This window comes from Rhinopithecus roxellana, chromosome 10 (genome assembly GCF_007565055.1).
Source record: "Rhinopithecus roxellana isolate Shanxi Qingling chromosome 10, ASM756505v1, whole genome shotgun sequence".
NCBI lineage: Eukaryota > Metazoa > Chordata > Mammalia > Primates > Cercopithecidae > Rhinopithecus > Rhinopithecus roxellana.
The window spans coordinates 13,218,146-13,229,926 of record NC_044558.1 but is presented as its reverse complement, the minus strand read 5'-3'; the positions used below and the strand labels follow the sequence as shown (position 1 = coordinate 13,229,926).

The following is an 11,781-nucleotide window of genomic DNA, read 5'->3' as shown; positions in this document are numbered from 1 at the left end:
GCGCTAGGGTTATTTTCCCTTGTTTTGTTTTGTTAAGACAGAGTTTTACTCTGTTGCCCCGTCTGGAGTGCCCTGGCGCAATCTCGGCTCACTGCAACCTTCGCCTCCTGGGTTCAAGCGATTCTTGTGCCTTAGCATCCTGAGTAGCTGGGATTAAAGTTGTGAGCCACTGCTCCCAGCCCTATTTTCCCTTGTTTGAATTGTCTAGGCAGAAAAGCATCTCTACACTTAGCAATTTTGTCTCTCTCTTTTTTTTTTTTAGTTGGAGACAGGGTCTCACTGTATTGCCCAGGCGGAGTGCAGTGGCATGATCACAGCTCATCGCAGCGTTGGCCTCCTGGGCTCAAGTGATCCTCCAACCTTAGCCTCCCGAATAGCTAGGACTCCAGGTACACGCTACTACGTCCAGATAATTTTTGTATTTTTTGTAGAGATGGGGTTTTGCCATGTTGCCCAGGCTTGTCTCGAACCCGGCTCAAGTGATCTGCCCACTTTGACCTCCCAAAGTGCTGGGGTTACAGGTGTATGCCACTGTGCCCTGCAAATTTTAATATTTTAATTACTCACTTTATTAATTAGCGTTTCCAAACTAGGCTGTAAGCTTCTTGAGGGTAGGGACTATAATTACTTTCATCTTTATATCCCCAACACTTAACATAGTGATTGGTATCTGATCGGCACTTAAAAGAATGAGAAACAAATTAGTTATGTAATAATAATGGCATTCTCTCTAGGGCTTAAGCTTAAGCTATAGATTTTCACTTAAGTATATTTTATAAGTCTGTAGTAAATATATAGTACATTAAACAAAATTGAAGAACAGAAAAGCAAACTACATCTCATATTATTTTACCATCCTAATGCCTATTTTGGTGCACTTACTTTTGGTCTTTGCTCAAATATGTGGTATATATGTGTGTGTGTGCATTTATGTTTGTATATTATATATATTTTTATTTTACATAGCTATAATAAAATGTACATGCATTTTCACTTTTTAAAAGCTTAACTTGGCCGGACGTGGTGGCTCATGCCTATAATCCCAGCACTTTGGGAGGCCGAGGTGAGTGGATCACTTGAGGTTGGTAGTTCAAGACCAGCCTGACCAATATGGAGAAACTCTGTCTCTACTAAAAATACAAAATTAGCTGGGTGTGGTGGTGCATGCCTGTAATCCCAGCTACTCAGGAGGCCGAGGCAGGAGAATCACTTGAACTCTGGAGGGAGAGGTTGTGGTGAGCCAGGACGGCGCCATTGCACTCCAGCCTGGGCAACGAGAGTGAAACTCCCTCTCAAAAAGCAACAACAACAACAAAAAACCTTAACTCACTATAAACATTCAACACTCTTGCATAATCCTCCAAATTATTATTTTTCAGCAGCGTATATCTCATTCCCCTACTTAGGTTGATAGTCTAAGGAGATTTAGGTTGTACTGCATTTTCTATTATAAATAGGGACAGATCCAGACTTTGCAGGACTTGAAGCTTATACAATTTTGTATAATACAATTATACAGAAAAAGAATTCAAAATTATCTTTGTTTTGCAAATAGAACCATGTGAACATATCATAAGGGTCCCTCCCCAGACATTGGAAGGGGCCTGTTAAAGTGAGGGGTCCTGAAGGTTAACTTTCTTTCCTTTTTTTCTCCTGAGACGGAATCTTGCTCTGTTGCCCAGGCTGGAGTGCAATGATGTGGTATCAGCTCACTGCAACCTCCGCATCCTGGGTTCAAGCGATTCTCCTGCCTCAGTCTCCGGAATAGCTGGGATTACAGGCATGTGCCACCATGCCTGGCTAAGTTTTTTGTATTTTTAGTAGAGACGGGGGTTTCACCATGTTGGACCAGGCTGGTCTCGAACTCCTGACCTTGTGATCTGCTCGCCTCGGCCTCCGAAAGTGCTGGGATTACAGGTGTGAGCCACCTGTGCCCTGCCCAGTTTTCTGCTTTGAGGAAGCCAAAATATAAAACTCACTTGGTTCTTAGAAGCAGGTTCTTTTTTTTTTTTTTTTTTTTTTTTTGAGACGGAGTCTCGGAGTCTCGCTCTGTCACCCAGGATGGAGTACAGTTGTGTTATCTCGGCTCACTGCAAGCTCCGCCTCCCATGTTCACGCCATTCTCCTGCCTCAGCCTCTTGAGTAGCTGGGACTACAGGGAGAAGCAGGTTCTTAAATCAACGGTGCATGGAGTTTCTCAAGAGAATTTGGGAGAAAGTGATTTGGCTGTTTGTGCTGTCAATCTGCTTACAACCCTGCAGCACCTTTGGTTCAGCGCGCATTTCTTGGAGGGAGCGGCGTGGCTGAAGTCAGAGACCTCAATTGGGCTGAGGTACTGCTATTCACTACTTGAGTGGCACCGGGTAAGTCATTAACTTCTCAGGTTCTCATTTTGCTCCTTTGTGCAATAAAGAATAAGTAACAAAACCTGCCTTTCCCCAGGATAGTTTTGAGTGTCAAATATGATAGCGTGTGTTCAAGCACTAGTGAAGTCCAATGTCACTGAGATACTTGTAGCATTGTGGTAGCAGCTCCACTTTCTTGCCCATCTACCTCCAGGTAAGGGCGTGTGACAGCTGGGCAGGATGCATCTGATGGCTCCATTAGGGTTAACTCTTGGAGCGCGTCTGCCCAGACTGAAGCCTGGCAGGTGATTTCAGGGGCGTCTGGGCCATTACTCCTGAATGCCCAGTGCACTGGGAGTAGCAGAGGTTGTGCACAGTCTGAGATTCTGGGGGAATCTTTTCCTTCTCAAGCTGAGAATTGATAATTAAAGCATGCCAAACATTCGTTATTATATGCAACTTGTAAAATCCTAAACAGTCTTGTCCAATTGTCCCTTTGCTCTGTCTTAGGTTTTGACGCATTTATCTTGGAATTTTATCTGCCAGTTTAGAAACATTTAGCTGGTCGGGCTTAATTCTGGGGGTAGTTTGTATTTCTGGGAAGGCGGGAGAAAAATAATCTCAGTTTTGAACTGGCGTTTTAATATCCTTCACCAGATCCACGTTGAAAGCCAGTGTAACTTGCGTTCAAAAATTCCGCCCCTCCCAAGTAAAGGATGCTGAAACCGATTTCCAACCCCGAAGACGGAGCTGATCACCCCGCAACGGGATCCGCCGTGGCTCCCCGCGCGTTCACCGCGGCTGGGTAGTCCCAGGCGGCTGGGGGCTCGAGCCCGGAGCCCCACCTGGCTCCGCCGGCGGCGGCCGCACAAAGAGCCGGGCAGACGGCTGCCTGGCCGAGCCGCAGAAAGTAGTCCCGACCACGCCGGCTCCAATGTTGTTCGACGTCGCCTCACGCCCTCCGCCCGGAGGGCCGAAGCGGCCGGTCCGGGAAAGAATCCCGCAGGAATGCGCCACCGGGAGGAGGCCTTCCCTCTCAGTTCGCCTCTGCTACCCCGGAACCTCTTCCGGGGTCTCAGCCAGAGGCCGTGCGTGCGGCTGCCGACTCCTTTCCCTGGCCGTGCGGGAGGCAGGGCCGGGGGAGGGGGCTCGTTGCGCGCAGGGACACGGCCGCGGCGATCCTAGGAGGCGGTGCCGACCGTATCCCTGCGCCGCTGCGCGAGGCAGAGGCTGAATGAGGAGCTGCGCGGGGGAAGCGGGGCGCCGGGGGAGGAGGTGGCGGGATGGAAGCAGACGCTAGCGTCGCGCGAGCCCGGGGCCGAGCGGCGCGGTAGAGAGGGCGGCGGCGGCGGCGCGCGCGGAACCTTGACGTGCCCCTTTCTTTCTTCTCTCGCTGGGAAGCTGGGAAGCATGAGCGTGCAGCCCTGCCGCTGCGGCGGCCGCCGCGGCTCCTCGCCTCCCCCTCTTCTGGCCACCCCTCGCCGGTGAGAGAAGAGAACGCGAGAAGGGAAGATGGGGGCCGTCCTGAGGAGCCTCCTGGCCTGCAGCTTCTGTGTGCTCCTGAGAGGTGGGAAGAGTGGGGGCATTGGAAAGTTGGTGGGGTTCGAGGGGAGGTGGCCTTGTTTTCTGTGTCTAGGGGGAGGAGAGGGACGGAGGGAGGGAGAAGGGGAGAGGAGCGGGGAGAGGCCTGGTCGTGGGGAGGGGGAGAGAAAGGGGCCTGGGAGCAGGGGCTGCGCGCACCGCCCGACCACAATGCGGACCTGGCCTGGCCTCCCAGACCTTTCCCGGACACATCGGAGGCTCGATCCCGGCTGCTGATCTTAGGGAACCTTTGGCACCCCATTCTGTCGGGATGACTGAATGTCTGTGTGCCTCTCTCTGCCTGGGGTCTTTCAGGGAAGAGGGTCTTTGTACGTATTTTGGCTTTTAAAATGTTTGAGCCCGAGATGCTTGAAGGTTGACCTTATCCATCGAAGCCCCCCCACCCACTCCCCACCCCGTTTCGGTGTTTCTTAGTTGAACTTTTAAAGCCCTCTTACTATTTTTTCCAGGCCTTGTTACAGGTAATAATTGGCTTCCGTTTGGGATATAATGATCCTGAGTGAGAACGCAGTTGGAAAGTGACTCTGGGGTTATAGGTCGAGCGTTTCAGCATTGGGAACATTCTGAGCTTCAGTCCATAATAAAACAAAACATTGCCCTTGTAACCTCTGGTATTCACGGCTTGCCCCTATTTTCGGAGTGTGCAAGCGTACAGTTGGCACTACTAGGGAAATTCATCCTCGTGTGAAGAGGAGCCGGTCCTGGGACCAAAATGATAATTTGCTCTGCTCCCCTGGGGACTGCTTGGCACTTTGGTAAATTGCATAGGCTGTTCTAGATAATTTGCTCTGGGAATCGCTTGAATTCGAGTGTCCCATGATGTTTTGAATCGCACTGCAGAGCTGACACATGCTCTGTGACTTTTGTGACAGTTCACAAAGATTTTTGACCGGCCCTTCGGCAGCTCTTCTCAAAACTACTCAGTGTTGAACTTGAGATGGCTGTGGAGCATTTTTACCAGCAGAGGAATTTAAGTACTGCTTTTCGATACGGTGGCTTGTAGTTTTGGTTTGTTAAAATTCTGACTGGCGTTCATGGTAAGTTCTTTTCAGGCGTGGGACCGCTGGTCGCTGGAGATTTTTAGGTGTTAACAAGCTAAACTTCTGTTAAGTCCTCCAAACTAATTAAGTTTACCGAACTCTAGTAGTACCTAATAGTCTATGACAGGTGTATATTTTTGTGTGTACTGTGGATATGTATTTTGGATAAGAATGACTTTTTTTTGGAGGAGGAGAAATACTTTCTTCAGTTACTCTATAGTAATGCAGCATTGTGTTTGCATGTTATATTACTTACACTTGATACTGTAAGCGTATTACGAAGTTTTCCCACATGTAAACCCCAGAAAAGGTAGTGCTCATTAGATTTTTGTGGCAGAAAATTTAATGAAGTGTTATGTACTGGAGAGGTTTAATAAGTATATACTTATTTTATTATGGTATACTGTATTGAAAGGGGTTTTGCTATAGCTGTTAGAAACAACTGTATTTGACATAAGAATATGTATTTAAGACATAAGGTTAATAGGATTGACAAATATGAGAACCATCTGATTGGTTAGAGTCGTGGGGAAACTTACAACTTGGGATGTTTCTGGATTGTATTTCTTGGAGGAGAAATGTGTGATGTAAATGCCGTTTGTTTCTTTTAACGCTAGCTTTGAGACCAGAGCTGGGTTTGTTCATTATTCGAATTTAGATAGGTTGCACTTGTTTATGTAACAAGACCTGAAAGAGGTAATAGTTTAAATTGTCTTGTTTCCACTAGCAAAGTTTTCAGAAGTGGAGCTCTCGTTTTAAATGTGGCAAAATATGTGTAAGGTGGTCTTCTAATATGTAACAGTACTGTACTTAGCTGTGAGTACATATTATTTGAAGTAAAACTGCCTTTTGATGTAAAATATTTTTGTTCATAATTGAGAATTCATTATTTGAGAATGTCATCTTCTGTTACAGTAAAGATATGTAGTCAACCATGGGCTCTAATGAGAAAAATCTGATTGATTTGTTGCATTTAGATCATTTTTTTTTTTCCTACAAAGAATTGGAGGTTTAACATTGACTAGGTGTGATGGGGTATTGTGAGAGTTTGGGAGACCTTCTATCCTGCATGCCTGTTGAATCAATAGCAGAAAGCCAGGGAATACTGTTAGTGCTGTGTCCTTATCTGTATCATCACATGACAAGTTATAAAGGAAAGACTGGGGAATTTCAATACTAAAACCTTGGATTTAAAGCCCAAGTGTCACAACTTCTTAACTTTGTGGTTCTGGTCTAGTTCACTTCTCTAGGTCTCAGTTTCTTTACTGGTAAAATGTGGATAATGATACCTGACTAGTTTGCAGGGTTATTGGGTGTTTTAAATGAAATAGTATAAAATGCCTTGTTAATGTTACTTTTTGTTATAATTTTTGTTTGTTCAGGGGCATACCCTCAAATGCTTTCAGGATTTGAGATTTAGTTTGTATAATGTTCACAATTTTTTCTTTTCTTTTTTTTTTTTTTTAAAGAGACATAGTCTTGCTTCATTACCCAGTCTGGGGTGCAGTGGTGTGATCACAGCTCATTGCAGTCTCAAAGTCTTGGGCTTACGTGATCCTGCTTCATCCTCCCAAAGCTCTGAACTACAGGCACGTGCCACTATGCCCCAAATTTTTGGTAGATATGGGGTGGCTGTGGGGGTGTCTTGATATGTTGCCCAGGCTGGTCTCCAACTCCTGGCCTCAAGTGATCCTCTCAACGTGCTGGGATTACAGGTGTGAGCCACCATGCTTGGCCAGGTTCATGAATTGCTTTTTTTTTTTTTTTTGAGGTAGGGTCTTGCTCTGTTGCCTAGGCTGGAGTGCAGTGGCATGATCACAGCTCACTGCAGCCTGGACCTCCTGTGCTCATGTGATCCTCCCACCTCAACCTCCCAAGTAGCTGGGACCACAGTTTTGTGACATAACACTTGGCTAACTTCTAAATTTTTATAGAGCCAGGGTCTTGCTATGTTGCCCAGGATGGTCTTAAACTCCTGGGCTCAAGTGATCCTCCCACCTCCGCCTCTCGAAGTTCTGGGATTACAGGTGCAGATTCACACATTCTTTATTTATTTTTTTTGAGATGGAGTCTCGCTCTGTTGGCCAGGCTGGAGTGCAGTGGCGCGATCTCGGCTCACTGCAAGCTCCACCTCCCGGGTTCATGCCATTCTCCTGCCTCAGCCTCCTGAGTAGCTGGGACTACAGGCATCTGCCACCACCCCTGGCTAATTTTTCTGTATTTTTTAGTAGAGACGGGGTTTCACTGTGTTAGCCAGGATAGTCTCGATCTGACCTGGTGATCTGCCTGCCTCGGACTCCCAAAGTGCTGGGATTAACAGGTGTGAGCCAGTGTGCCCGGCCAGATTCACACGTTCTTAAAAGTGAAAGGGATCTTGGTCATTTGAGCCTCACCACTTTATTTGTAAGTGGGGAAACTCAGATTCAGAGATACTGTAATTTAATAAAGGTAGGTTAATTAAAGATGGGCAGGGATTTATTATTCATTCTTTAGCAAATATGTATGCAATACCTCCTATATATCAGCCTCTGGTACTGATGAGCAAAACAAATGTGTTCCCTAATCTAATGGGCCTCACGGTTTAGGTTGCCATCCTTACCATTCTCTTAGTTCCATTCAGGTACTGATTAGAAAAAATAATATCTGATTTTCTGCAGGAAGTATTTTTGATAAGAATATAGGTTTTGGAATACCATTGGTGTGTGTAATCTGTGAAATACTATTTCTTAGCTTTTGTTTTTTTTTTTTTTAAGACGGAGTCTTGCTGTCGCTCAGGCTGAAGTACAGTGCGCATGATCTCGGCTCGCTGCAATCTCCGCCTCTTGGGTTCAAGCGATTCTGTGTCTCAGCCTCCTGAGTAGCTGAGACTACTGGCGCCTGCCACCATGCCTGACTAATTTTTGTATTTTTTTTTTTGAGACGATGTCTTACCCTGTCGCCCAGGCTGGAGTGCAGTGGCATGATGTCAGCTCACTGCAACCTCTGCCTCCTGGGTTCAAGCAGTTTTCGTGTTTCAGCCTCCCGAGTAGCTGGGACCACAGGTGCACACCACCATGCCTGGATAATTTTTGTATTTTTAGTAGAGATAGGGTTTCACCATATTGGTCAGGCTGGTCTTGAACTCCTGACCTCAAGTTATCCACCCGCCTTGATCTCCCAAAGTGCTGGGATTACAAGTGTGAGCCACCACGCCCGGCCTAATTTTTGTATTTTTAGTAGATACGGGGTTTCACCTATTGGTTAGGCTGGTTTCGAACTCCTGACCTCCGATGATCCACCCACCTCTGCCTCCCAAAGTGTTGGGATTGCAGGCGTGAGCCACCGCGCCTGGCCTTCTTAGCTTTTTTGAGGAGGCTTGTTATATAAAAAGTATTTGTTACTTTTTTTTGTTTTGGTGGACTGGTGATAAATATTGTTGGAACAAACCACTAATGTTTCGCATCTTGTATTTCTATAGAAGTGATCCTTTTCTTCCGTTAAAATCAGATATTATACAGTCTTGGGGAAGTAGAACAAATTTTGGAGTGGGAATCAGGAGAATTAAGTTATGGTTCTGAATTTGCTGTGTAACCTTGAGTAATCTCTGTATACTTTATTTGGAGATTAGAATTCGTGTTAACACATTTAAGGGTTCTGAAAAGTCCTGAGGTAAAGAGAATGGTTTTAACTTTGTTTAACTTATTATTTTCCAAACTTGTCAAGTATTACGTTGATACTTGTTGACAATTTCATATAACTCAATTTGTTACTGTCATCCCTATTTACTTACCTGCCTCAGATTTGCTCATTTGGCTAGATAATTTGTCTGGTTATTAAGTTTTAAGGTTTTAGCTTGTTATCAGGAGGGCTAATAGTGATTTCCTGTGGTTCAGTTTTTAAGAGATTTTTTTTCCTTTGCGTTAATTGGAAGTTTTTCTATTTACTGTGCTCAACTACTGTGTCCTTCTATATGGACAGCTTTGGCTGTCAGAAAGGACTGTTTAAATATCAAAGGGGATTCTGGGAAGGGATATATTAATGGAAATATTTTATGAGAACGTGTATTTTTTGTTTAAATATTTTGAGCATACTGGAAAAACAATGTTTAGTGCTATTTAGGCCATGTGTAACTACTCTGAGAAAGATCATTTTCATCATAGAAATTCTATTGAAGGCCGGGCGCGGTGGTTCAAGCCTGTAATCCCAGCACTTTGGGAGGCCGAGACGGGCGAATCACGAGGTCAGGAGTTCGAGACCATCCTGGCTAACACGGTGAAACCCCGTCTCTACTAAAAAATACAAAAAGCTAGCCGGGCGAGGTGGCTGGCGCCTGTAGTCCCAGCTACTCAGGAGGCTGAGGCAGGAGAATGGCATAAACCCGGGAGGCGGAGCTTGCAGTGAGCTGAGATCCGGCCACTGCACTCCAGGCCGGGCGACAGAGCGAGACTCTGTCTCAAAAAAAAAAAAAAAAAAAAAAAAAGAAATTCTATTGAAAGTTTATACTTAGAGAAGACTATATAGAAGGTACTATAGTAGAAATACATGGCTTGTTGTTAAACAGAAGTTAAACTCTTCTGGCACTCTGTGTTCCTTTGGACAAGTTATTTCCTTTCCTGTTAGGTGGGGTTATAACTTACAAGGCTTCGTGAGAACTGATGGAATGTTTGTGAAGGGGTAGTACAGCACACAGTCAATAGTAGGCATTGAATAAATGGTTGCTTTTATTAAGATGGCCAAATTAAAAGAAACATTATGCCCTGGAAAGACTGGTAAAACATTTTAAGTGTCTGCTATGTCCCGGGCACTGTTGTTGGCAGTTGATAGTTTTAGGCCAGTGGTTTTGGAATTTTTTTGATTCTTCTGCAACTGAAATAAAAGCTCCATGAAATACTTTTACTTATGACAGTTTCTGTTTTGATATAAAATGGAATGACAATTACTTACTAAATTTATTTTCTAAAGGATTGCAGCCTAACTATTTTAGGTGATGATTATTGTAAATAAGCTAGAGAATAGACAGTTCAAATGATTGTGATACTTATTAAAGAGTTAAGTATGGGCAAAATAATTTTATCAAGACATCTAATTGAGAAATTGCGTTACTTGTTCACAACAATTATTCAGTTGGTAGATTTTTTTCTGCGGGGTGGCTGGATGCTATACTGAGTTTCTGCATTGCATGTTTTCACTTTGGATAAGGGTGTTTATCTTCTGTAAAGTAAGCGTCACTTCAGTGAATAAAACACTTTTATATGAATAACTTTGACATTTAGTCAAATATACATAAGAACAGGTTGTTTGCTCTTAAAATTGTCTTAAAATACAATTTGTCAGTACATTAATACAAGGAAACAAGGTTATTTGGTATTATTCACATATGCTTTTGTTTCTCAAGCTGTTCGTGTTATTTGTGGCAGTGAGTATTCTCACTAAAGGTTCAAGCTGTTTGGGTGTGATGCTAGAAAATATTAAAATGTACTTGGACTCTGGTAAAAATTATTGATACTTTGATACTGTGATCCTTTTAGCAGTATCATAACTTGTAGTTTCTGTAATATCTTGCTTGGAAGGGCCACGTATAAGTGCTTAAATATTTTGGAACTAATTTCAGGAGGAGATTGGGGATACAAAATGAAATTATATTTTCAGGCAAAAAACTACATTAAATTATGTAAGTTATTAACACCAGGCCTAAAGTTATTGATGAGACTCAATAACATGCCAAGCAGTAGTCTTTTTTTTTTTTTTTTTAAATAGATGGAGTCTCGCTCTGTCACCCAGGCTGGAGTGCTGTGGCATGATCTTAGTTCATTGCGACCTCTGCCTCCTGGGTTCAACTGATTGTCTGCCTCAGCCTCCCAAGTAGCTGGGATTACAAGCGCCCGCTGTCACGCCTACCTAATTTTTGTGTTTTTAATAGAGATGGGGTTTCACCATGTTGGCCAGGCTGGTCTCAAACTCCTGACCTCAGGGGATCCACTTGCTTTGGCCTTCCAAAGTGCTGGGATTACAGGCATGAGCTGCTGCACCCAGCTGTTGTCTTTTTTTTTCCCCAGGAAAATAGTCACCCAAATATTGGAAACCTACCTTTATCAAATTATATATGTTTGACTGGGAGTCTATTTTCTCTAATGGTTTTAGTCATTGTTTTATCACTACTAGACCCAAACTATAAGTAAAGGATTACAGGGATAGGAGTCTTCCTCACTATTGACTAACTTTATTGGTAGGTATAATTTAAGTACTGTATATCCACATATCCAGCTTAAAGATACTGTATTTTGCAAGTCTAAGAAAGGTGACAAGTGAACTTCATTACCTTGAATTCTTAGCTGTGCATTATATTGTCTTTATTTGTAACATTCTAGATCTATGCTAATGCAGAAATAGCTCTTTGATGGAAAGTTTTTGAAGAAAAGATGTTTTTCCTCTTTATATGCCCCATGTACCAGAGGTTTGCACATATTGAGCACTGTAAATTTTACATTTAAAGTAATATAAAAAGATGTGAATTTTTATGACATTTATTTGGAATGTCATTTTGTGTTTTGCCTCAGTCGTTCATTAGCTATAGTTTAAGTTATAAATTTGTAACGATTACAAAGATTTCTTAGTCTGGGTCACGGTGGCTCAGTGTGAGCCCATCTCTTTGGGAGGCCAAGGCGAGAGGATCACTTGAGGTCAGGAGTTGAAGACTAGCCTGGGAAACATAGCAAGACCTCCGTCTCTATAAAAAAATTAAAAAATTAGCTGGTCACGATGGCACATGCTTGTAGTTTCAGCTGCTTAGAAGGCTGAGGCAGGAGGATCACTTG

The 11,781-nt window shown here is 43.8% G+C and overlaps 1 protein-coding gene across 2 annotated transcripts in view; it reads left to right on the top strand.

The window, feature by feature from the left end:
* The first annotated feature begins 3,596 nt into the window (after window positions 1-3,596).
* LRP6 (LDL receptor related protein 6) overlaps window positions 3,597-11,781 on the top strand; it is a 157,940-nt gene continuing 149,755 nt past the window's right edge. Inside the window, exon 1 of one of the 2 annotated variants that reach the window (XM_030939468.1) lies at window positions 3,597-3,912. In XM_030939468.1, coding sequence (XP_030795328.1) covers window positions 3,858-3,912 — 55 coding nt within the window. In that variant the 5' untranslated portion in view covers window positions 3,597-3,857. The remainder of the gene's footprint in view (window positions 3,913-11,781) is intronic. The other variant, XM_010370998.2, reaches the window with a different exon arrangement.